Below are 26400 nucleotides of genomic sequence, written 5' to 3'. Positions count from 1 at the left end.
CTCATATCTACATTAATTTATCATTTTATTATATGTATCTCACTTTATACTTTGGTATACACATTGGTCCTCCAACACATTTTATGCTTATTTCCATAAAACCCTGTGCACACACAAGAAAACTTGCAAAGAAAACTGGTTTTATTCACATCAATTTTCACACGAAATCCCTGATCAAAAAAGCCTGCACATGTCTGCATCAACACAAAGATCTGACGGCAAAACCCTGAAGTCATTCTGCGCAGCTGCTGGTGTAGAGCTCAGGGAATCAGAAGAAGGGGAGAGGCGGCCTTGGTGATGGTCTGTATGTATTCCTTGTAGTCACTTCCACAGTATTGGCCCAGCAGATAGTTCAAGATGCCCACCACACACATTAGGAACAGGAAGGAAAGCATACGTTTCCCAAACAGATAACCCGGGGTTCTGTCATGAGAAAGACATTATTTATTTATTTATTATTTGTGATGATAAAGTTGTGTGAAACAGACTGCATAAATATCACCAGCAATATCTCTGGAGTCACAAAAGATCTCAGTGAAATGATAATTTATGGTTAGCTTGAGAATCAACTTTGTTTCACCAGGCAAAATTGAACCATCTTGAAATTATCATTATTATTATTATTTATTATTTGGCACAATACATCCATTTTGTTGACAGATGCTATTTGCATTTGTATGGGTGTGAGCATCTAAGTATGGCATATACATCCGGGTGTCAACAATGATATTTACATCAGGGTGGCTACATAAACACATACTGTACATAAAGTGTGTGTCTTTGCACACTTTCAATGAATCTATATTGACTTCTTGATGTAAAAACATTTATGAAAATATCTATCTTTGATGTTACTGTCACATTGGTCTGCATTACAGTATATTGAATTTCTATGATGTAATAAAGGTATCTACAGTAGTCATTCATTCACACTTAACCTATATGTGCTATCTGCCATACATCTTCTATACTGTGCTTGTGTTCACAAGTTGTCAAATGAACATTTCACACCCATGGTGTGTCAATGACAAAAATATGTGTCATCAGGCGCATAATTTAAAAAAAAAAGAAAAGAAAAAAAGATTGGGTGATCAGACGCCAGGCGCATTGCTCAAAAGGTTTGTTCTTATGTCTTAAATAGTCATGGGTGTGTTTAGAATGTAAGATCCCTTAAACCAATTGAGAGTGACATCTGGCATTCCCTTTAAGAGCAAGGAGCGCAAAATCAAATCAATAAAACAGCGTCATGGTATTTTGACGACAAGTGAGTGCATCTCTGCAGAAGGAATCACACACACACAGTCCATTTTTTTTACCCTTTCTCTACACTTTGCATACGCTTCTAAAAAGATTAAGTTATCTGTATTTACCCCTGACATGTTTGGCCCATGTACCCAACGAAGTACTTCTGCCGTGCGAACAGGTACACTGCTCCTGCAAATGCTGCTGGAGCTAAAAGATAAAGAAAAAATGTGTTGTTAAAACAGAGACAGTGCTAACACAGGAGCCCTTCCTGATGATGAACTTGCATGTTCAGGGACCACCAATGCAAATGAAAGTCACAGATCCCCAACAGGCATATTGCTGTGCTGCATGTACTGTATGCCTTTAGCAAGTTGACAAGTTTGCATGTTTCCAGGAAGGATGGAAATCTACTGTTAATAATTGCACCATCTCGCAATCTCCATCACTTCAAGCTCGCAACACTCATATTCTACTTCTATCAGTATCTGGTGTCAGATACTGTATGTGTTGTGAAATAAGACATGGGGAAGCACACTTTACCCTGACTGAGGCAGATACCAGCACACCACATGACAGCCAGGAATGTGGGATATGTGTCCATGCAATTTCGTCTGAGGAAAACAAAGATCATCACACAATCGGGGGTTACAAACACATGAAATTGAGACTGACACTTCCCCTGCCAGTCTCATACTGAAGTTAACTGTTGCAAGGCGATTGATGTTTAGGTTCCCCTGCTGTTTTTAAAAGGGGATGCAACAAATGTCATGTTCCCCTTTCTCAGTTTGTCAAGATGTTTGCTCAAGCCAAATACTTTAAAAATACACTTCCTCTAAGACCAAGTATGTGCAATGACCTCATATAATGACAGGCATGGATTCTTATGGCAGCATTTACTTGCTAGAAGTTAGTGAATCAATCATTCAAAATGTACAAGTATACTGACATAACACTCCTTTGGTGCAGTTCTGCTCTCAGTAGCACATCTTAAGAAATGATTTCCTTGCATAAAGATCTGCTCAGAAGATGCAGATATGACACACTTGTATGCTGATCTGAACAGGATGTGGAGGTGCTTTGGTTATAATTATCACTCATTTCAACCACAAACATATAAGCCTCTTTCCTTTAGGCTACCGTGACTAAGCAAATAAACTATTATATAACATGGAGTCATATTGAAACATATAGAAACATGGAGCCAATATAGTATTTGTCTGCTTCCACACTTGCAGCCAGTGTTAATGGTGAAAGGCAGGGACTTTCCTCGTAGTCTTGTATGAAATGCTGACATATATGCAAATGAAATGGAAAGTTTACAACATTAGTGGAACTCTGTGAGTAGGCCTAAAATGCAAATACGTTGATGCTGCGAGCAGAACAAGCAGTATCCAACATCATGTCTACATTACCATCCAAATTATACAGGGGAAACGTGCATTCATTTGGCAATGCTATGGCATGTTTATACCTTATCATTATTTGCATTATTATTAGATGCATGCACATAAATAATAGTCTTACTTGGCACATGACAGTCGTTCAAATGCAGCAGCCTTCGTATTTTGGGATGTGCATTCTTTCTCAACCTTCAGAGCAAAGAACGCTGAAAAAAGTTTAAAATATTTTTTATTTATCACTGCCTATTAGATTATGTCAATAAATGAAAAACAATAGGCTATCCAAAGTTCTATAGCATTCATGATGACCCTGCTGACCCATTGCATGATTCAAAGATAGCATGATCGTAAGTAATTTGCTTACCATTTTGAAGAACGCTTATTAGGGTAACCAACACTAGAAGAAAGATGTTCTCCATGATATCGGCATCCATGTTCGATTTGGGATCAGATGAGCTGTCTCTTGCAAACAGGTCTTCACTGCACAGATGCAACAACTAAATGAGGAAGAACCCTCACAACTCAATGCACCACAAATTTACGTACGTTTCCTCTCTAGGAAGTCAGTCAGTCTCTCTCTCTCTCTCTCTCTCTCTCTCTCTCTCTCTCTCTCCCCCTCTGATACAGGAACAGGTTTTCGTGATGACCATGACTTACAATTACAATGAATTACACCCTAATTTCATACTTTAACTGCATGTATTGAACTGTTCTGGAAACAATGGCATCACATAAAAATAATGAGGTCCACAATTACAAGAATACAACAAGGTTTATTTGTCACATAGAAATACTAACATAAAACATGCAGTGAAATTTCGTTTGGTGTTCAGCTTTTTCTGTGCGGGTGTGAAAAAGACAGACCAAGAAATATTTTAGACAGAGTATAAAGTGCAGTGTGTGTAACCTAGTCCATGTGCAAGTGTGTAAGTGTAAGCTCAACTTAACTTATTTAGCATTGTGCTTGTTCAGGATACGCATGGCTTGAGGAGAGAAGGTCCTCCTCAGTCTCTCTGTTCTGATCTTGTAGCAAGTTTGCCTGACCTCAGTGTTTTGAAAAGTCCTGTGAGGAGTCCAACAATACTTTGGGCCTATTTCTTATAACCTAGGGAGAGGTGCCCTGATGGTGTGTTCGGCAGATCACACCACTCTGTACATGCACTGCAATTAATGAAGTTGAACACTGCATTGAGCACCTATTGCGACTATGCTTTAAGATCAGCGATTGCATTTGGTCCTGTTTTAGGGAACAAACATCATGTCAGGGACATAGCCATAAACAGTTCTGTTATCAGCACATTGGCTCAGGAGGAAGGAATGGAGCAGTGCAATTTTATTGCTGCAGTTGTTGTTGCTTCATAACAGCAACTTTATCATGATTTTCACTCAAATATGCTTTGTTGCACGTCAACAGGGTTATAATTGAGGCTGAAATAAAAATCAGCAGACAAAGAAATGTGGATATGAAACTGTCTGCTTTGCGTACAGGGTCAGGAATGTGATGAATGTGGTTACAGGGGTTATTTCATTCACAAACCTCAACAAAACCCACTGGGAAAGTGACAGAGAGAGAGAGAGAGAGAGAGAGAGAGAGAAGAGCAAAATACTTCCTTCTAGAAAGTATAGAGCTATGCCAGAAGGCATTCCCTTTATGCTCCATGTTTGTAGAACATTTACACTTGTCAGTGGGGCAGAATAAAGTGAATGTGCATCTCAAGGTTGATAGTGTTGTATGATATATGGATTTTGGATTTACATAAGCAAATTGTAATCATCAAGAGTAGAAACAAACAAAGGTTAAAAAGGTTATGAACATTTTCGTTTTTGAAATAAATTACAAGGAAATTTGGCAGCCATGAGTTATGCGGAGCAGATCAGCAGCCAAACAAACATAAAATAACTGGTCAATAAGGAACAGAGAGTGTGTTCAGAGCTGTGGAAAGTTGAAACCACAATAACTTCCTAATTCAAAGCTTAAAAATTAGCCTCTGTGAAGTTTTCAAGTGCAAGGTGCAGCAATAATGCATGAAAGAGCCCCTGTTGTCAACTGCAACAGGAGGACAGCCTCGATAAGATACTCATTCTACTCATAGCACCCTCTGCTGGATATTCAAAGCACTACACAATAAGAAGGATTATTTTTTCATGCTTTGATTTTATTCATTTCCTCCATTTTGACCCTGTTGAGCCTCCATGAATGTTAATCTCTGGCTATAAACCGCTTCTCTGTGTGTGCTGAAACTCCAATCAGTTTCCAATCAGGTTTTTCGAACAAAAACATCTACCACAATTTCTGGGGACCAAAATAGATTCACATAATATAATGGTCCCTGCATTTTCATTAAAAGATTGATTAAATCAGTAAATGTTGCTAAAGTCTAACCCTAAAGAGAAAAAAATATATACATCTAATTGGGAGGTAAATAATTAGCCATTATTCACATAGGCCTAATTGGGCCTATAAAATAACACAATTAATTTATGATTAGTCTGCATTGATAATAGATAAACTGCTTGCTGGATAACTCACGTGGATCGATATTTTATTGCCTCCTCCAGGCACTCAAATTATAGGCTAGTAGTAAACATTCAAATTAATCAATTTTTTTTATCTAATATTTGAAATCTCCTAGTCTATTTACTCATCAGAGCATCTCATCACATCACTGGAGTGGATAGAACCCTGAATCTGAGCAGTTAGTGCCATACGGCTGTGTCTATGTCTGTCTCATGTTTCATGTTGAGATACTGATTAAAAGATTTCTTAAGCTTCAGTGCAGCCTAGTGGTACATATTTAGAATTACATATTGATGGTTGTTGGGCTCTGATTTTAGTTTTAGCATTATGCAGGTGTGTTTTTCAAAGATACAAAGTCGGAGATATCTTAATGGGCGCGTATTTTTGTCAAGTATGTTTAGTTGGTGCATAATCATAATATTAAGCCCATCTAAAGCTCATTAATTAAATGGTTAACAAGCTTTAATTGGATATATACTGAAATGTTTCTTTCTTTAGTGAATTTGGAAAAATGTCAATTCACTTTAGCCATATGCTTTGCTACCTTGTTGATTAGATCTCATGATTATAACAGAATATGGTGCGTTCGATATTGAGACCATATGTAGGATATCAACACCTAACACATGAATACGAACAGAGAGCATAACTGAAATAGAGATCAATTAAGCTGTTGATGACTCCATTTGAATATGCGTGTGCATTGTTTGTTTGTGTGTGTGTTTGTGTGTGTGTGTGTGTGTGTGTGTGTCTGTTTTTGTTCGTTTGTTTGTTGTATGCGAAATTCTGCTCCAAATCACTTTTGAAAGGCAGTCTTGCTGCACGGCATATGCAATGCTTAATGTTGGCTGTCAAAGATATAATCTCTGAGAATATTTGAACCCTTTCTGTAAGAAATTTGATTGGTTGATTAAACTAAAGAATTCAAATGTGTCTGTGTCTGTGTGTGTGTGTATGCATGGGATTCAGGATAGAGAGAGACTGGGCAGCACTATATCAATGGGATTATTGGTAGGGGTGTCACACAGTATATAGGGTACTGAAACTGGTTATGCACATAGGTCTGCACAGGTCTATAGGTCTGCACAGATCACTAACTTGAGCACCACTGACAAACAAGTTTATCCATGCCAGTCTTCACCTTTGACTGGTAGGCTAATTATTGATTAATGTTCAGCCAGTGATGTGGGTGTGGGTAAAGATGTAGCCTAGACATTTGGGGGATGTATTGAAAATAGGCCTAATATAGGCCTAAAGCTTGCAGGCAACTGAGCCCCAAATGTTGGAACCAAGGTTCCGTGTATAGTCTTGGCCTACCTTTAAAATAAAGACATGATGTAAAGTAAAAGCTTCATTTTGATGTTATATTGACTTACAAAACAGAGAATGGAGTCTGACATTGCGGATGCACGCCCAGAACACCGCCTAACCCTGTTGTTCCTCTTCTTTGGGTACCCCCTTAGTGCAATATGGGCAAGCTACATTGAAAACTGATGAAAAGGGGACTTCCTGTATTGTGTTAACTTGACTCTAAATTGCACATGCACCATTGGCTAAAGTAGGCCTAAAGGCCTAAGCCAATTTAATTTTAAGCAACTGTATCAAAACCATTTTAAGATACTGATAGTCATCTTTAGGACATTTGCATAGGCTACACATATAATCTTTATGCTAAGTGATTATAGCCAAGGTCTGGACATATGGGAGTTTCAAGGGAACAAAATGTCTCAAATAGACGTAAAACTGATTTACCCATCTTCTAAATATTTTCCAGTCTCCAATAATAATTTAATGTATTAAACAAATGTACATTTATCATCAAGAAGTAGCCTAATATGAGTCAATAGAAATAGGCAAGGGCTCTCCTGACTGACTGCACAGTTATGGAGCCAAAATATCCATCACAGCCATGCACTAAGTCGCCTTAAGCTATTGCAGAATGGTTTCTGCACATGTAAGTAACTCCTTTTATCAGATACTTTTCTTAGATGTTTAGGTTTGTCTAAAACAATTTTTCATTGTATTCTTGGAAAATTCAGTATTCATTAAAATATATACATACTGGGTAATTTTGGGGAAAAAATATGATTACTACAGTTATGAAGTTGAGGTGTTTCTCTACATGCACCTGAAATCAATGTCTTCTCATCGCTAGTAGGTATTCCTGCTCCATAGTACAACTGCACATACCCTCATTCATTCCACAGCCTACGCCACTACACACAGTGAATCCAATACTATAGCAAACCATTGCAAACTCAGTACAGTCTTCCAGCAGCACTTCTAAAGCCGAGTACAGGGAGAGTTTTCATATCAACCCGCCATTTAAAACTCTAGTGACGTTTCATTAAAGAAAGCCAATCAGATAGTGCGTGTTATTAGGACAATGGAAAACCCGTGTCGAATCAGATGAGCGCAAGACTTGGCGGTAACCAATAGAGGAGCAATCGTACGGAGAGTAATGTTACAGCTTTGAGAGCTCAGAGAGGAGACTGCGTATCGCCACTGCCTCCACATACAGCCATTGCATCACACTGAACCAGTACAAGCCAGCGGTAGGTGTCTGAATGAAATTAGAAAGTGTTCATAGTTAAGTAAAACAATGATTTTTACAGAAAATAATTGTAATGCAGTCATTATATTAAGATGTTAAAATGTCAGTTATGTTTAAATGTGTCATCTCATGATTACATTAATGTCAGTAGCATTAAGCTAATATTAATATTATTTGACAAAAACAGATTTGGTGACATTATATGCATACCTTTCTAGGAGACAACACATGTATTTCTCAGAATGTGCCGTTTACAATGATGTCATCACTGCAAATGAGTTACCATGAAACTACTCGACTTAAAATGTGTTTCGGACAACTGGCTAAATGCGTACAAACAAGGTCTATGGTGGCTAGGCTAGGCTCTTTGCTAGATACAGTAACATTAGCCATTGCAGTGCATTGCGAGAGCCTGGAGATGCCTGTCATGCGAGGACAAGAAATCTTGAGAAATATACGGCATACCATGAGAAAATATAAGTATTATTTAAGGAGATGCATGTTATGTCTATGTACATATACACTGTTAGGGTGTCAAATAACCCGATGATAAATTGGTAAAAAATTACCTCAGTATCTGCGCTTTACTGTAATGGCTGACTACTTGCATAGGAAACAAGGCTGAGCCCGTTACAAAGACTGGTTGACAAGCGCAGTTCGGTTCAACTTTTTCAAGCCGTGTTTTCTACCATAACGAACGTGTAAATGAACAAACTAGTCCTGGAAAATACATTTTCCATCTTTTCTAGTTGCAATCCATATATCTCTGTATTTTTTCGACATCGAATAATGCCCGAAAAATCCTTTTGAAAATATGTGGTATCGCGGTCGCTCTGCCCTCTATTGCGTGCAGTGTAATGGCTGTGCATTGACACAAAGAGAAGGAGCCATATTCCCTGTGCTGGTAGATGAAGACAAGCGGCCATTCCAAGCACATAGCAAACTAACTCAATACAGCCCGTACATAGACACAGTACAGGCTCAGTGTATTACTATACACCGGGGTAGTGCATAGGGATTTCCGAAGAAGAAAATTGTCAAGTAGACGGGCTTTCTTGACATATTTGTCGATTTAAAAAGCGAACAGGAAGGCGGGTGGAGACATTTGAGGGGGACTTTCTTTCATGAAGAAGGCTTTCTCACAAAATGGAAGAAGAAATATTGCTGTCGTTGTTGACCTCCTTTTCCACGGAAAGCCTATGTTAACGTTATGCGCCATTAGTACAGTGGTAGTCTATACGATTGCCCCATATATCGTAAAGAATATAACAAGTCCATGTTTTTGTGTTAGATTGTCTTTGGAATGTTAAGATAATCACCTTTCGCCATTTTTGTGTCATTGTGGATTACAAAAGAGGGAGGTAGCAAGCTAAAAAAAAATATTTTTGGACACTTTTGAGTTGAGGTTAGTAGTAACGTAAACGTTCGAATATAACCTTGTAGCCTCATTTTAATCGCGAAAATTGTTATTTGACAGCGCAAACAATTATACTCAAAAGTTACGCCCTTGACGTGTCAACTAGTGAAGTTAAAGCACTATGTGAAATACGTTTCCGCGTTATTATCTTTGAAAGCAAGGAATAGGAAACATTTCGGCTGTAGTAAAAGTTACAATGGTGGTTGGATGCACGGTGTAATGTAGCTCAGGGCTCCGCTAACGGTATGCTATGAGAGTAGTCTAATCTATGCATCCTACTGTCAAAATTGGTCTCGTGTACCGTAATGAGTAGCTACAACAATTGCGTAATCGCTTTAATTATCACGATGTCTTTTAAATTATTTGGAAATGCATATATGGCTCGTAACATTTTGGTTAGAGCATCCATAGTGGAGTCTAATCCTAAGAGTTTGGCAATCGATTATTTTCCACGGGGAATTTATTAATTGCATATCCCTAGTCTAGGAACCGTGTAAGAATTGTGATAGGATTAGGAATAAAATATAATCATGAACTCAACTGAAGCTGCAATGGCGTCATCCTACACCTCACAAGTTGCACCTCATTGAAGTAAACTTACTTTTTACAGATAAAGGAAGAAAGATGGGTAAAGATCCAACGAAGCCCAGGGGCAAGATGTCCTCATATGCCTACTTCGTCCAGACCTGCCGAGAGGAACACAAGAAAAAACATCCTGAGGCTTCGGTCAATTTCGCCGAGTTCTCCAAGAAGTGTTCTGAGCGATGGAAGGTAAATTTGTTCCATCAATTAAATGGAATGATTAACAATAACTCATGAAGAAAATTGATCAGTTGTGTTAACAGAGATTTTTTTCCCCAGACAATGTCAGCCAAAGAGAAAGGTAAATTTGAAGATATGGCCAAACAAGACAAGGTCCGCTATGAGCGGGAGATGAAGAACTACATCCCACCAAAAGGAGAGAAGAAGAGGAGGTTTAAGGATCCCAATGCCCCCAAAAGGCCTCCGTAAGTCACTTAAATAGATTGGGAATATAGAATGGGAATAGAGTAATTAGAATAGGGAAGTCGTCTGTGGTCCGTCATGTACTAAGACTGAATGTTCGTGGTTTTATCTGTTATCTTTTAGGTCTGCCTTTTTCATTTTCTGTGCGGAGTTTCGACCCAAGGTCAAAGCAGAAACTCCTGGCCTGTCAATTGGTGATGTTGCTAAGAGGATGGGAGAGATGTGGAATAAGACATTAGCTGAGGATAAACAGCCATATGAGAAGAAGGCTGCCAAACTGAAGGAGAAGTATGAGAAGGTATGTACATGATAATGCCATCCATGTTATAATTATTATGGGATGTTTTTTATTACAAGGACTGTAACATTTCTGAAACTTAATCTATCCATGAATTGTCTCATTTAAGGACATTGCAGCATATCGCCAAGGTAAGGGGGGCAAGATGGGAGCAGCAGCTGCAAAAGCTCCAGCCAAAGTTGACCAAAAGGACGATGACGATGACGACGATGATGATGACGACGATGATGATGATGACGATGATGAAGAGGATGATGAGTAGATCAGTTACATATATAGTTCATAATAGAGTTCAGTCTTGTTTATAAAGCAGTTAACCCCCTGTAAACATTTCACTTATGACAAAAAAGTAAAAAAAAAACACAACAAAAAAATAAGGCTGTGTATATGGTATGTTTTTAAGCTGTACAGTTTCTTTTTTCCTTTTTGTATAGTTAACACTACGAAAAAGTGTCATCTGTGTTTGTATTTTTCCTCTTTTTTATTTTCTTAGTGGTAGCTCCCAAGCCACTATCCTTCCGTGGTACAGTTAATGGGGATTGTAAAATTGGCTTAGTCAGTGGAGTTCATTATGGTGCCCAGCACACATCCTAGTTTCATTTTGGGTAGCAGTTTTTACCCTAATGTTTTTGTGTTTTATTTTTTATAATTAAAATTATGAATTATCATTAAATGCTGTATCATAAAGTTCTTTTACTGTACTTTGAATACCACTGTAATTGCAACAGTAAGAAAAATTGCAGCTGTGGTTGTTGACATTGACATGCTTTGACGTCAATAAACTTTTTTTTAATAAGGAAATAATGTGTCACTATTGACAGTTTATCTCATTGATGCATAGATATATCATTTATTAGTGATTACTAGTTGACATTAATAAATTCTGATTAACATGAGTCATGCATACTTAGAAAGAATATTAATATTACAGGAAAAGATATCAATTGCATAAACTGTCAGTAAACTGAAGTTTCAAAATTAGTGTTGCAGTTCAAGTGTGACCTCCATTCAGTTCCAAGTGGTGGCACTGATTGTTTTGGTTGTCAAATACTATAAAAAGCACTGTGTGAAATATGTTTTTGTCTGTAATTTATTTTTAAGAGTAGCAATGTCAGACCCACTAGTGATCCAGATATGATCTGCAGAATAAAAGGCCATATCATTTAGGAATGTGGTGAAAGAATATTACTTGTGCAGTATGAACATATTGTAGTTCAGGCGTCTTGACTAAATATTTAGCCTTAACAGATCAAATGTAGTCAACTGGTTTACTTGGTGAGCAGCTGTAAAAAGTTATATATGGGCTACATTTCACTTGAAAACTATGAGGCCAAGGAGAACTGTACTATGCCCCCTCAAGTTAATATTTTAAACCTGGGCTGCATCTAACATGAGCCACCTGCTGTTCACTTATTCTCACTACAGTTGGGGAAAAAAAGCTTAGCATGCCACCTACTGGTCAAGAGTAGTTCCTTCCATGTAGCAATGTTCACATATCTGTATGCAACTTAAAATAAATGTGTAAATTGACTTAGATGTGTGTGACTTCTTTTCATAATGTGTGTTCTTGCTTGAATCTGTTTTATTGGAAGGTAACTTACATTGGCCCTTTCGCACTAACCTAGTAGACCTGAAAAGTGACTTTCAGAGATTACTTTGAGGATTGTAGTGATAACACTGCAGATTAACATATGTATTAAGTTTTAAACAACGTGTTTGTAGAGGATCAGTTCTACATTTAAAGTGCTTAAAATAAGGTCTATCAACCAATAAGGATATGTGAGAATCACTACAGGGGCATTTGAAGAGTAGGCACTTTGGGGTTAACTGTAACCATTTTTTAGGCCGTTTTAAACGCACCAAATCAACAGGCCACCTGTTCACCATTTAAATCAACAGGCCACCTGTGCACCATTCAACAGCCTCAGAAAATACAAATCCATCGATATCTGAGAAAATGGTTACAGTTAACCCCAAAGTACCGACGAGTAAAAATAAACAAGTTTTTAACTCCATAAATATCCTCAGTGGTTACAGGCAAGTAAAATGTTACAGTCTAGCAATGATCATGACCGATCATCAGAAAAGTGATGACATGAAGTTGCAAACTTCCAACCACCTCCTCTAGGGTCCAGCCCTATGGTCCAGCCAAAGTACCACCAGAGAATAGACGGGCTCTGGTACCACCCACCCGCCTCTTCCTCACGCCACGCCTCCTCCGCTTCCTCTCTGCGGCCATGGTAACACCACCACGCAAAGGAGGACAGAGAAGTAAATTAATACAGTCCCGCTGAGATAAGGTGAGAAATATAGCCGTGAGCAGAAGTGTAATGTCGTGTTGATTAACTTCGGTTAATACATCCATTATTTATCACGTTTGAGACCAGTGAAGAGATGTTTTTTTTAGAGTCGCGTCAGTTACGTTTTGTTGTCTGTGTGGCCTAAATCGCAACGGTGGTATTTTATTTTGGCATGAGCTCGATGGGTATTGTTGTTCCTTGTAATGATCTTCACCGATAGAGGGCATAGTCTATCGGCCTATGATGAACTACAAGTACGGGTTTTTGAACTGCGTTTGCTGTTAGCTAGATATGGGTTTGTAATTTATGAATGAATTGTCAGGTAAACACCACCACCACTCATATTCCACATGGGCTACAGCTCGCCTTTTAAAACTTGTTTTTATCTGTCACATTAACGATAGTCTAATGTTATTTATAAGCACTTCGTTGCACGCCTGATTGTTAAATGTAGCATGTACGTTAACGTTACCCTTCATTTTGCATGAAGCTAATTTAATTAGCAGTGTGTGTCTGCCTAGCAGATGGTTTAACTTTAGCAGGAATGGACAGATTTATTGTGTCTCTGATACTATAAGTTCAATTAACAAAGTTGAATATCGCTTGCTAGGACAGCGATTCCTCGACTGTTCTGGTCTCCGTCTGTTAAAGCCTAAATATTGTAGCCTGTCATGTCATGCAGTATTTGAATGTAAACATTTTCTTCATAGTAAAGCCATGGCGGAGTTGGCAGAGATATATGACAACGCTAAAAAGGGTCGAGAGTACGCTCTTCTCGGTAACTATGATTCGTCCATGGTCTACTATCAAGGTGTGATACAGCAAATCGAGAAATACTGTCAGTCGCAGAGAGATCCATCACTCAAGGCCAAATGGCAGCAGGTGGAACAGCCCCAACCAATTCAAAAATTGTGATTTTTATGACGTATTGATGTTTGTTTTTTTAATTTTAGAATTAATCATGTAAATAATTTGAGAAATATAACCTCTGAAAAGGCATGTTGTCATTGGTATGCAATAGGATAAATTAAAGACCAAATACCTACAGCCTGCTCTTTGAATTTAGGTACGCGTGGAATTGGAGGAAGAATACAGGTATGTGAGGAGTATTGTCAACACTTTGGAAAGTTTTAAGGTGGACAAGCCAGTAGACTGCTCTAACTTCCTGCCAGAGGAAGCCCCTCAGGACCCTGCAGTATGGCCGCCCCCTACCCCGGCAGAACACAGGTAAAATACCTCATCTCATCTGATAGACACAAGCCCTTCTAGCTTTTGCTGAAGGAGTCAAATACAACACAGATGCCAGTACTAATGCCAGACAAAACACTGCTGGTTTGTTTAATATTGAATTTATTTCTGTAGTTGAATTGACACTTGAGCACAAGGAATTGCATTAGTTATAAATGCTTTTTATGAGTACATGACAATAAACTTTGAACTTTGAACTTTTAGCAGTGCTACCAGATCAGTGGCCAGGGAAATACAAATGAATGTCTAGTGAGTACACACTTCACAGCTTGGTACCGAATGCCAATAAATGGCCTGTGCCTTGCTTTTCTCTTATTCCCAGAGCACCAAGTCAGGTGAAGCGTCCCAATAGTGGAGCAAAGCCTCAGAAAAAGGACTCCCCAGCAATGCAGCACAAGGGCCCAGTGGTTAGGGGGCAAGTGAATCCCAAAACCGACAAGTCACCCCGCAATGGACGAGGCACAAAAGCCAAAGATGAAAAGGTAATGCAATCTAACGTCTTCAAGGCTTATTGTTAAAGCAACACTAAAGCACTTTTCCTCTGTCACACGAGCGCTATTTGTTTATCCAGCAAATAACGATGTCCACAGACAAGGTAGAGTATGTTGTATGATTTTATGAAAGTATGATGTATTGCGACATTGAAGCAAGTCAAATTTGTAGTTTATTATGTCTCATTCCATCGTACTACAGAACCGCTACACAATTTGGTAAACTTACATAGTGCGGTTATTGCCGATAGAGGGCCGCGAAGCAAATGCAGAAGTGCCGTTTACCCTGTTATGAGTTGATGAACCACTGTAATGATTTTGGGAACATTGTTTTAAGATACAAAAAAGTGTTGTCTTTAGTGTTGTTTAAGGAACCTCAAGAGAACATAGTCTAGATATATTAAAGTGCAGAGTTGGTAGACCTTGATAAGATGATCACCTTTGAGTATCTTCTTTTACTGTTGATAATTTCAGGGAAAAAAGAGTGGCCAAGAAGGTGGTGAAGGAGAGCTGAAGAAGTTTGATGGTACAGGCTATGACAGTGACTTGGTGGATGCACTTGAAAGGGACATTATTTCAAGGAATCCTAATATCAACTGGTAATTGATTCTCTCCACTTTGTATTTTTCCATTTGCACCACAAACTAGAAAAGCACTCAGATAACGCAAACCTCCGCCAAGCGAAAACATAACCGTGTCATGGATCCAGACAGTGATACGGATCACTCCCCAAAAATCGTTTCTTCCTTGGGTAATTTCAGACCTTCCCTGAAAATTTCATCGAAATCCATCCATAACTTTTGGAGTTATCTTGCGAACAAACAAACAGACAAACAAACCCTAATGAAAACATAACCTCCTTGGCAGAGGTAATAGCACATTTCATCATTTGCCTCTGCAGTGCTCACACAATATGTGGGAGCAATTATATGCCTATGCAGTCCTCACAATATCACTACAAAATCAAAGCTCTGTGTAAACTAGGTCACATGCCATCACAAAGACAAAAAGGGCCATGTTTAATCTCAGCGTCATATCAAATGTAAGCACTGCTTTATGGTTACACCCATAGTGCCTGACACCCTCACTGCTATAGAAGTATTATTATACCAAGAGGAAGGCACCCCAGATATCGAAAGAACACAAGCAATGGAAAAGTTAAAAAGCAATACAATGCATGAAAGGTAGATTAAAAAAGAAACTGATTAACCTGCACAATATCTTAGGTAGCCTACATCTTAGTTCCATGTGAGATTTTATTGTTTATATCTGTGTGAGTTTTATTATTATGGAAATTATTTTAAAACTGGCCAAATTGGCTCATGAACATGCCCCCAGAGTGTAGCCCTTTAGCTACCTGGTAGCTGTTGGCTGCAGCAACTTGAGCTAGGTAAAACCGAGACTGAAACGGACAAAAGCAGTAGTCAAGATACAATGTATGTAGGCCTCCCTGTGCTGTACATAAATGTACACATTCTTCTAACTGCAATTGTAGATGTGTGCAGGGGTTGCTACTACCGTTTACCACCGCCACTTTCAATTTCAAAATTATCGCGTCAACTCTTCTCGTCGCCTGACCTTTTTGGGATTTGATGGAATATTGATAAATATTATTATGGAATAATGGTCCATACTAGTATCTCCGTGAAAGGAGAACTAGGTGGGTGGGGCTAGCAATTTAGGCCTAATCATTTCCAAATGTCAAAAAAAAGACCTTTCAGTTATACTCACCATTGTTTTATTTGACCATACTGCACAAACTCACTGACTGGTTGAGAAGGCATGATATGATAACCATAGTAATGATTGATAATATTCCCTACCTTTTCATTCCTACATGCTACATAACTGTTATCCCACATACTATAATCTTGAGTTGCAGGAGTGGACATCATGGCAATGGCAATTGCCCTTCTCCCACCCCACCAACTGTGCAGTGAGACTTTGTTGGTGCCCTGGGCGTAGCGGCTGCTTAATGAGAATTGAGGCACATTATCTTTATCGTAGTGGAATAATGAATTGCAGAGAGCACCACAGCGTCATAAATAATGGCGACTCCTCGGCTCTTGTGTGTGTCTGCTGCTCGTCTGGCTGTGATTGTAGATTGTGAGGGCGTCTGATTAGTGGTCTGTTGGAGTGCGGAGGGACAGATGCCCGAGAGGTGAGGTGCTGGAGATGACTCATGACGACTGAGAGTCGCACAATCTGTTGTGTGATGGTCTCTTTTTTTCCCCTCTCTCTCTCTCTCCCTCTCTCTCTCTCTCTCTCGCTCTCTCTCTGTCTCTCTTTCTCTCTCTCTCTCTCTCTCTCTCTCTCTCTCGCTTCCCCTCGTTTCTTTTTTATTTTCTCTCTCTCTCTCACACTCTCGTTTGCTCCCTCTCTTTCTTCTGCAGGGATGACATAGCCGATCTGGAGGATGCCAAGAAGCTGCTGAGAGAGGCAGTGGTGTTGCCCATGTGGATGCCAGATTTCTTCAAGGGCATTCGGCGGCCTTGGAAGGTCATTGCCTTTTAAAAATAATGTTTACCTTAGAAATGAAATTACCTATTAGATATTCACACATGTATGTGCCACAAGCATTTGTGCACATTGATCAGGCAGATGACATCATGGAAGCAATACTCACATATCACCAGCACTACCATTTCAAACCAGTGGGTGGCACTATGATGTAGTCCAATGGTTGAAGCTAACATGATTTGTGATATATAGATGCTTTAATTTCTCATGACCTGATGTACTTATCTTTTTAAATTATTTATTTATTTAGATATTCTAGTGTTCTTTTGCAATGCACAAAGTATTTGTCTCAGTAAAAAAATATTTTTGTTGTATAATAATGTGGTTCAGTCAATACCATGATTATTCAGTCTTGCAATCACTGCCATATGGTGCTGTGATCAGATTGTGAACAGCATGGCGTGTGTGTGCGTGTGTTTGTGTGTGTGTGTTTGTGTGTTGTGCTGCAGGGAGTGTTGATGGTGGGCCCTCCTGGCACAGGGAAGACTATGCTTGCCAAAGCTGTTGCCACAGAATGTGGCACCACGTTCTTCAACATCTCTCCCTCCACCCTCACCTCCAAGTACCGCGGCGAGTCAGAGAAACTGGTCCGACTGCTCTTTGACATGGTGAGTCTGTGTGAGCGCCTCTAAAGTGGGGTTCAGACCAAAGAGTCCCGACGAGACGAGACGAGACGCAACGTTCTAAAACCTTGCAACTGCAATTAAACATGTTGAATGCTCTGCGACGGCTTGCAACTATGTGCAACTTCTAATTGACACCGCTGCAACTCGGTCTCGTCGTGTCGGGAATCTTTGGTGTGAATTGGGCATAAGAATAATGAAAATCACACATATGGGTAGATTCTGAAACCTTTAAAATCTTTTTTTTAACAGGCAAGGTTCTATGCCCCCAGTACAATCTTCATTGACGAGATCGACTCGATTTGTGGGAGACGGGGAACATCGGATGAGCACGAGGCGAGTCGCCGAGTGAAGTCTGAGCTCCTGGTGCAGATGGACGGTGAGCCAGACAGAGGAAGTAAAAGCGCTAATCAGAGGAAGTGAAATCGCTCAGAGATCAGAGAAACTGCTTTTACCGACCTCACAGTTACTTCAGACCAATTCCACAATTTCACTTCTTCCACTAAAATTGTAAACAGCTTTACCTTTATCTTCATCATGTGTATCACATTTAGAAAACTGTAATGTTCCCCAACTACACTTGACACTTCACCATAACATGTTCATCCTCACGTTTTAACCCCTCATACTGTATGTTCATCCTCAGGTTTTTATCATCTCTATAGAAAGGAATAACCTCAACTGTCCACTCTAGATTTCATTGTAAACTTTAGCCAGTCTCAGTTCAGAGGAATGGCACTGTATCTTACAAAGATGTCACTGCTCTCTTGCACAGGGGTTGGTGGAGCAGTGGAGAATGACGATCCCTCTAAGATGGTGATGGTACTGGCTGCTACCAATTTCCCCTGGGACATCGATGAGGCGCTGAGACGTCGGCTGGAGAAGAGGATCTACATTTCTCTGCCCACAGGTCTGTGCACATTCACAAATCCCAAGAGGACTCATTACTGCAGGATTAGCCTAAATGCAGATTACAAAAATGTAACTTCTCACTGTAGCATTGTTATGGGTCATTCACCATACCTGGCATTAGAGATGTGAAGATATAGATCAGATAGATCAGATCGTTCTGCCCTGGTGCGAATGAGGTCACAGAGAATCAAAACAAATTCACCCAACATCCAGCAGGTTGGAGATGAAGTTATAGTGATTGTGAGATTAACCTGTTGAAAGGTCACCCATATCACAAACTGTTGTTGTGTGACAAAGCATCAAGGGAGACCGTTCCTTCTCTGAGCTTTCACATCATGTTGCCATGGCGTCCTGTGCTCTGGTTCTCTCTCCAAGGCCAACATGGTTGTGCTAGCATTTCAGAACAGAAGTGAGACAGTAACTACAGGCAACACTCCAACCCAGAAGGACAAAGGCACCAAAAGCTTCGTTTGCCAGATGACAGCGACTTCTGGAAAGGAAAAAAAACATGCTATTGCCTCATTTTCACTAAAGGCAGCAGTTCACACATACTACACTTTTTCATGTGATGACTGTAAGGAGGTTGTCAAACACTGGCCTGCTTTCACTACAACGGTTAGGAATACCAACATTCTCAAGAATAGTTGCTATATTAGATATCTGCATTTCTTAAGAGTAATCATATTACTTTCAAAATGCCCAGGATGAAATTTTGGCTCTGAGTAGCAGCGGTGGGTTTGTAATTTTTCAAAACAGGTGACTTTCTTCTAGATACACAAGGTTGTGTGAATTTCAATTAAGTTTTGTTTAATTAAAAGCATAAAGAGACATTACTTCTTCAGTTTGCCTTTAAATAGTTCCGTTCATGCTTAAATAAATAAATAGAAATACATGTATAAATCAGCCAAACTTTAACCAGAGAGTAGCCAAAGTGCAATACCACCAAATGTTTTTTTCTCTGCTAGTACCTCCCATTTGGTATTGCTGAACACCACTTACCACAACAATACCACACGTGGCCATAATGTGGCGTGAACGTTCACCCACACAGATGGACAGCACACAACACATAGCCTTCACACACTCACACACACACACACAGTAATAATGTATTCAGCCATGACACATCCCCCTCACCCTCACCACCACTCGTGTAGTGGCTCGTGACTGCGTGCCGATGACACATTGTGGGGGCCATGTGTGTGTGTGTGTGTGGGCGCCTGTGACTATGGTGTGGTGTGTTCCTCCAGCGAAGGGCCGTGCCGAACTGCTGCGCATCAGCCTGAGGGAGGTGGAGGTGGCGCCCGACGTCGATCTGGCCCTCATCGCTGAGAAGATTGAGGGCTACTCCGGAGCAGACATCACCAACGTCTGCAGGTCAGTCAGTCAGTCCCCCCTGGAACATGTAATACGTCCATCACATTGGACTGTTAAGTAAAGTGCAAAGAACTCTGAAATGGAAGAAATTAAGTACAGCACTTCAGAGGCATTGCTGTGAAATGACAGAAACTCCAATCCAAAATCCAATTTCCAGTTGAAACTCCTAGTGATTATTACATTGTTCAGTATGGCTGTTCATTCAAAAAAAAATAAATAATGGTCTTGTCTCACTGGATTTGTGTAATGAGACTATAATGTATTGTTGATTGTTCATATTATTTAGAATTTATTGTAATATTTAATTGGCAGACAGTATCAATTCAAGTTGTTTAATCCATCCCAAAAAATAAAGTGAAAAAAGTGCTACCGAGTGAAACTACTCGGTAGCACTTTTTTCACTTTATTTTTTAGGATGGATTAAACAACTGATCTTCTGCAACGGTAAAGAATGGTGTGCGAGTTCTCTTCTTCCCTCATTGACCTTCAGTACCTAGAACTAACGCACCCGCAAGGCCCAGAGTAATTGGCGCGATACCCTTCCTGCATTAACTAAATGTTTTTTAAAACATAATATCAAATACCCTAATTTTAAGTGTAGCAATATTGTTCATGTATGCCCAGATTTCCTAGGTCTGAAGTGTAACACTGTTGATCAGGAAGAATCATGACCCTTTTAGTTGGTTTTTAAGTAACTGGGTACCCTGTAAGTGCTAATTGGTATTATATTTGAGGTCAAGAGGGATAAATGTGATGTTGTTTTTCATTGTGTTGCTTTAGGTAGCACATGGGACAACCTTTTGAGCAATACTGCATGGCAATCACATAACTGGTGTCATGTGCTCTGATTGGATGATTAGACTTCTTAAGAAGCTTGGTTGGTGTGAGAGCGAGTGTATTATGTATGTGAACAACCTACATGTTACTCATCTTGCGCTGGATCATCTTCCTGAAGCTCAGTATTCTGATCACAAGAAGTTTGGCACCAGTTTGAATGTAGCACCAGTCAGGGGCTACATTCACTGTTTTGTAAAGTACAAAACTACACATCTATAAAGTATTTTGATGCAAAATATGAAGCCATTGTCTTCAACCCAATAAAATATAAATCGCGAAATACTATTTTGTATTTGAAATACGAACTTTAAATGCATGTGTCATAAATACTGCCCATCCCCGATCAGATATAATTAGTATTATATATTAAGCTAACACAGATCGACTGCATGGCTGCTGTAATACCAGTGTTGATATTTCTGTACATCAAGATATAAGGATCGAACAGACCGGTCCTGTTTTAATTGGTTGTGCTTTTGTCTTCGTCTGCTTTGTGAAGTTGGACAGGATGTGTTTGTGTACTGCCTGTCCTTCAATTCTGGTGTAGTTCCAGTAAAACGCCTAAGTTTGTGATTGTTTTTCTGCATAGTGATTTTGTCAGATGGCTTCCTGCCATTGCCATTCCTGATTCCACAAACATGCCTTTGATTATTACGTAACTGTGTGTGTGTGAGTGTTGGGTGGGTTCACAGGACTCCGTCGTGCTTTACTGAAAAAGCAATCAATGCAACAGTGTGCTTGTAAAAGCTTTATAGAGGAGAAAACAATAAAGCAGCTGTCCTTTAGTAACCCAATAGCCAAAGACAATACACAAATTTCTCAACAGCCAACGTTGTTGTTGTACTTCCCACCTGCTCAATATTGTAAATGAGGGCCAAGCTCTCAATGATTCCTCGAGTTTAAATAAATCAAGTCACATGTTGGATGCCTTTGATATAAAGTAGCAGTGTCTTATCTCTGGTCAGCCATAATACATCTCGTTAAGCGATCTGAAGAAAGCCAAAAAGGCCGAAACGCTACCGCTTTATTAAAAAACGGACTTATAACTCGGAGTGTGCAGCATCTCTCTCTCTCTCTAACTAAACTTTAAACCTAGTTGCCTGCACCTGGACTTTGGTGTGTGTTTGCACCTCTCCTTCCATGATGATACGTCTCTAACAGGAGCTGCTGTGTGTGTTTGACCTCCCAGGGACGCGGCGATGATGGCCATGCGGCGTCGGATCCAGGGCCTGAGCCCCGAGGAGATCCGCGCGCTCCCCAAGGACGAGCTGCAGATGCCCGTCACCATGGAGGACTTTGAGCTCACGCTCAAGAAGATCTCCAAGTCCGTCTCCTCCGCCGACCTGGAGAAGTACGAGTCCTGGATGTCGGAGTTTGGATCTGTGTAGTGGAGGAGGAAGAGGAAGAAGAAGAAGAAGAGAGGAGAGTAGAGAGGGTATGAAGAACCGAGGGTGGGACACCACTGGATGACCTAATCATTCCTGAGCCCTGTCGTCTAGCGTTACCAGGGCGAATACTTGAAACTGTTTAGTGTTCAGAAATGCTGTAGAAGGGTGTTTTAGAATGACATTTGAGGAATGGATCCTGTGTTTTAGGTCTTGTTTTTTCTTTTATGTCGAAAGTGGTGCGAACTCATATCGGTGAGCACCCTTTACTTAAAAATGCACTAGTGCTGGTATTGCACTCACTTGAAATAGTCTGATAGGCTGTGAGAATGTGTGATGTTGAGGTGTGTGTGTGGGTGTGTTTGCCACATGTCATTCTCACTTAATGTCAGGTAATGTCATGTGTCATGATGTGAATGTGTGTGTGTGTGTGTGTGTGTGTGTGTGTGTGTGTGTCTACAATATGTGTGTTGTATGTAACGAATGTACAGGGGAAAAGTGCTGGTACGGAAATGTTAAGGTACAATACAATTTTACAAAAGCTGTCATTAAAATGTTCATCTTAATAATCAAAGTGTTTCTGTCTCATTTGTCTAGGTTGGTTTTCTAGGTATTTCTTCACCTTTTTTTACTGAGTTATCATAAAGCGATCAGGTTTGAGCACAATGAATTTCGTGGCTTATAAATTATTTTTTCTGAGTACATGACGATAAACTTGAACTTGAACTTGAACTTGAGGTCTCATGGCGTAGTAGTGCTAGACATGCCAGTCATGGCACAAACAACCGTGTTTTTCTGAGTAATTGCTGGATTGTTTTTCAGTTCCTTTCTTAAAATTGCTGACCCGGGCAACTGAGGTACACACCTACACCTATATCTGAACTGATGCATGTCTTGTGTGGAAAATGGTTTCATTTTATTTAGCATAAGATTTAACCCATTACTGAAGTCTGTATGTTCTTTCAGGTATATATGTGTCTATGTCTGGGTACTTCTTAATGTGACCAGACTTGAACTTGACCCTAAAATTACATTAGCCATTTTTCATCGCCGTATGACCGGGTGCAATGACATGAACAATGAGTCTATTTAACAGCTATTTCGAGGCTTTGAAATTCTCTTTTCATGTTTAAATAATCAGTCCTTTGAATAAATGTTGCCTGAAGTAGGACTCAAAATAGCTGATTAAAGCACACAGAAATACTCTCATAGTTTCCAGGAGTGAAAAGAGCATATTTGTCTGTGAGGAACATAGACCCCCCATAAGCAACTGCCTCGGCCTCCAAGGCAATTGCAGTACTACAAAGACAGATCCTCTCTCACTTGGAGAAAAAGTAGAATGAAAGAATCAGAACTGAGACCAATAAGCAGACCCAAAAACCAAAAGTTTTAATTTGGTTCTGCCTAACACGTCATAAACACAATTGACCCTTTTTTTTAAAATTCATCTGTATGTATTATTTTAATAATACATTAAAAGACTTACTTTGGCCTATGCAGGTAAATGAATATTCTCTTTTTTAATACTGAGTTAAGGCTTAGAACAAAGACTACTCCTAGGATGAAAAAAAATGAATCTATTAAAATGTAACATTTAAAATATTTTATCTAGAAAAAGTATATGGCCAACATTTGCTACTGTGAGCACGCTGTAATCTGTGAGGCCTGCTCGTGACTGCCTGCCAACCGGCCGGCCGGCGTGACTCAGCCGGCAAAGCTTGCTGAGAGCAGCAGAAGCCCGATGCTGGCCCGGTCCACCGGGGCTGGGAAGGGCTGGGAGTGTGGGAGCCTGCCCATGCCTCGGTGGCCTGCGGCGATACTTCACTCTGAAGGACAGCCGTCTGTCGGTGTCACACTAGTGCTGTCATCGCTGCGTGAGCCTACACATACACATGCGCACACACACACACACACACACACACACATACACCTCCATGGGCTGCCATTTGTCTCGTTTTGGTCATGCTGTCTGTCTTACTCAGCCGTGCTGACATTTAGAAAGGAGTAACAGCAAATTACGGGCAAAATGATGGAGGTGTGTGAGCTTTTGTTAGCGAGTGGTGGCAAGTCGTGCGTGTCACAGAGAGAAAATAGGTGGACCAAGAGATGACAAATAAGAAACTAACAATAAATGAATAGAAATGGAACAGTTGGACAGAACATGATGCAATAACACTGTGAACATGCATGTAATGACCATAAATCTGTTTATGCTATTGGACAGGAAGAAGATCATGCTGTGTGGACATCTGTTAATTACAGTGTACGCCAATTTAACTTCTACATCTCCATTTGTATCCAAATGCCTCATGTGATTTTTGCTACATATGGACAGGTTCTGAGATGGTTGTACATTAGTTTGAAGATGCGCAAACTTGAGATTGGTTTTGGGTGCATGTATTGGAATGGCGGATATTTGTGAATGAACATCTCTGATCCCCTTGACAGGAGTTCCTCTCAGAGATGACGGGTGAGAGGAGAGACTGTGGGCTCTCATCAGTGTCGACATCACTTCCGTAAATGAACTCTGTCTGTCGGCGCTATAAAAGAATGTGGGAACTGAGGTGTGTCAGAACTGATGTGCGAGCGAGAGTGTGTATGAGAGAGAGAGAGAGAGAGAGAAAGGTAGAATAGTGGAGAAAATGGAAGAATAGAAGTAATGGCTGCCGTTTTCCCTCACTGCTCCAATGGTGTGGTCAATCTAACTGGAATAGTATACAGAGAAAGGGGTTGCTTGCGGGGGCCTCTAATGCATCTATTTTTAGCCATCAGGAAGGACCAACAGTTTGAAGATACATCATGGGAAAACGCTCCCACCCCTTACTCCCCTCAGCACAGTGGAAGAGGGTTTGCCCCTTGAGTGACCCTGTCCATGTTCTTTTTTTTTTTTTTTCAAGCATATATTTGGCGAGAGCGGCTTATAATGAAGACAGCAGGTGACAACCATTCTGTCGCTCTTTCTGATGGAACTGAAACTGAAGGATCTGAAATGAAACAGAAAGATCCATTTTGCTACCCTTGTCAAGTCATATTTCTGTGAGCAAGGTCATTTATGATTAAATCAGGCTCAGAGCCAATAGGTATTTTAATACTCTAATGATATTAAATTAAGATGGACACCAGCATACACATCCATTAATTCGTTATAATGCTTGTCTTTGCTGTATACGATCTGTATGATTACAGAAAAACAAATTGTGTTACAGTTAATTAGAAACCCTTTAAAGGCTTAAAGTAAAAATGCTTTTGGGTCTACAGTGACGATGTCATTCTGGTAATGACAGAGATCCATTCATCGTGTATTTACAAGATAACATACAATAATTATTTTCCACAAAGAGGCAGTCATTTTACAACAAAAAAAAACACAGATATCCCTTTCAAATCTGCAATCAGGCTCACAACAAGAAAAGTGAAAGGTCTGAAATACTTTGCGTTGTCTGGACATGGCCAAGTGGAGATTGGGAGTGGGAAGAGGGTTGGTTGCCAGAGCATGTGTGTTGATGTTTATCTCTGAGCACAGCCCTCTGCTGCTATCCCTCGGTTCTAGGTGGGGCCTCCACCGGACGTGGTCCGCCGCTCTTCTGGGCCCTGCTCTGTCTCCCCTGGGCCGGTGCCGCTGATGCAATCTGACATTCCGTTCCGCGATAGTCGGGTTATTTACCCCTAAAGAACCTTCACACATGAAAGGGCTTTTGGGTCCTGATGTATATTCACACATGCATGCCTGCACTTCCATCCCAGACAGCATGTCACTTCCTGAAATTCATATTCCACATTCGGAGACAGAGGAAGAGCAACAGAGTTCAGTGATAGGATGAATGCATAAATATTAGTAAAAAAAATATATTAATGAATTACTGATTAAAACAGTCTTATTGACTAAATACCTTATTGTGATATATTAATGGGAAATGTATTGGCTTTAGGGCATCATGATTTCATAAAACGATGGCAATAATATGAAACTGATAATAAAGCGAGATGTGTCCCATATGTGCATCCTGCTGAATGTGTTACGTACGCCTTTATTTGTTAAGTGAATGTGAAACATTGATAGTACAGTGTTAAGTTGAAACAAAAATCTTTAAGAACCCTTTTTCAACCATCTCTTGTAACAACAGATTCCACCCTTGGTCTTTGAGAACTCTAAACTGCTGAACATGGAAGACAGAATAACTTAATATTGTACCTGAAGGTCCACAGAACAGACGTGGCCTTGTAAATGATTGCACATGTTATGTCACAAGTAGCAGGAGATGTTTGGAAT

General features: G+C 40.0%; 3 protein-coding genes across 4 annotated transcripts; 2 read left to right on the top strand and 1 right to left on the bottom strand.

Annotated features, from left to right (window-relative positions):
• Positions 1–120: 120 nt before the first annotated feature.
• On the bottom strand, positions 121–3167 carry alox5ap (arachidonate 5-lipoxygenase-activating protein). The gene is made up of 5 exons (XM_062537047.1): positions 3010–3167; positions 2770–2851; positions 1786–1856; positions 1371–1452; positions 121–423 (listed from the first exon to the last, which is right to left on the bottom strand). The coding sequence occupies exons 1-5, from the start codon at positions 3077–3079 to the stop codon at positions 261–263; spliced, it is 468 nt and encodes a 155-aa protein (XP_062393031.1). The 5' UTR covers positions 3080–3167; the 3' UTR covers positions 121–260.
• A 4417-nt stretch (positions 3168–7584) lies between these two features.
• Positions 7585–11967, top strand: hmgb1a (high mobility group box 1a). Its single transcript, XM_062537046.1, has 5 exons — positions 7585–7718; positions 9745–9905; positions 9996–10141; positions 10263–10437; positions 10547–11967. The coding sequence occupies exons 2-5, from the start codon at positions 9759–9761 to the stop codon at positions 10697–10699; spliced, it is 621 nt and encodes a 206-aa protein (XP_062393030.1). The 5' UTR covers positions 7585–7718; positions 9745–9758; the 3' UTR covers positions 10700–11967.
• Positions 11968–12621: 654 nt separating this feature from the next.
• On the top strand, positions 12622–22691 carry katnal1 (katanin p60 subunit A-like 1). 2 transcript variants are annotated; one of them, XM_062537043.1, is made up of 11 exons: positions 12622–12737; positions 13448–13619; positions 13804–13964; positions 14308–14467; positions 14951–15075; positions 16870–16975; positions 17446–17604; positions 17872–17998; positions 18395–18529; positions 19782–19908; positions 21935–22691. In XM_062537043.1, the coding sequence occupies exons 2-11, from the start codon at positions 13455–13457 to the stop codon at positions 22131–22133; spliced, it is 1464 nt and encodes a 487-aa protein (XP_062393027.1). In that variant the 5' UTR covers positions 12622–12737; positions 13448–13454; the 3' UTR covers positions 22134–22691. The 2 variants fall into 2 exon arrangements, with proteins under 2 accessions (XP_062393027.1, XP_062393026.1); XM_062537042.1 differs by lacking the exon at positions 12622–12737 and adding an exon at positions 12925–13059.
• The last annotated feature ends 3709 nt before the right edge of the window (positions 22692–26400 follow it).

Source organism: Sardina pilchardus, chromosome 5 (genome assembly GCF_963854185.1).
Source record: "Sardina pilchardus chromosome 5, fSarPil1.1, whole genome shotgun sequence".
Taxonomy (NCBI): Eukaryota; Metazoa; Chordata; class Actinopteri; order Clupeiformes; family Clupeidae; genus Sardina; species Sardina pilchardus.
The sequence above is the reverse complement of the archived record's forward strand: the minus strand, read 5'-3'. Positions and strand labels throughout refer to the sequence as shown.

Coding starts and splice junctions, on each gene's coding strand:
- katnal1 (XM_062537043.1), top strand. CDS start 13,455: ATGGCGGAGTTGGCAGAGATATATGACAACGCTAAAAAGGGTCGAGAG. Junction 16,976..17,445: donor GCATTCGGCGGCCTTGGAAG/GTCATTGCCTTT, acceptor GTTGTGCTGCAG/GGAGTGTTGATGGTGGGCCC. Junction 17,999..18,394: donor GCTCCTGGTGCAGATGGACG/GTGAGCCAGACA, acceptor TCTCTTGCACAG/GGGTTGGTGGAGCAGTGGAG.
- hmgb1a (XM_062537046.1), top strand. CDS start 9,759: ATGGGTAAAGATCCAACGAAGCCCAGGGGCAAGATGTCCTCATATGCC. Junction 9,906..9,995: donor AGTGTTCTGAGCGATGGAAG/GTAAATTTGTTC, acceptor TTTTTTCCCCAG/ACAATGTCAGCCAAAGAGAA. Junction 10,142..10,262: donor AATGCCCCCAAAAGGCCTCC/GTAAGTCACTTA, acceptor GTTATCTTTTAG/GTCTGCCTTTTTCATTTTCT.
- alox5ap (XM_062537047.1), bottom strand. CDS start 3,079: ATGGATGCCGATATCATGGAGAACATCTTTCTTCTAGTGTTGGTTACC. Junction 1,857..2,769: donor GAACGACTGTCATGTGCCAA/GTAAGACTATTA, acceptor TGTTTTCCTCAG/ACGAAATTGCATGGACACAT. Junction 424..1,370: donor ATGGGCCAAACATGTCAGGG/GTAAATACAGAT, acceptor TTCTCATGACAG/AACCCCGGGTTATCTGTTTG.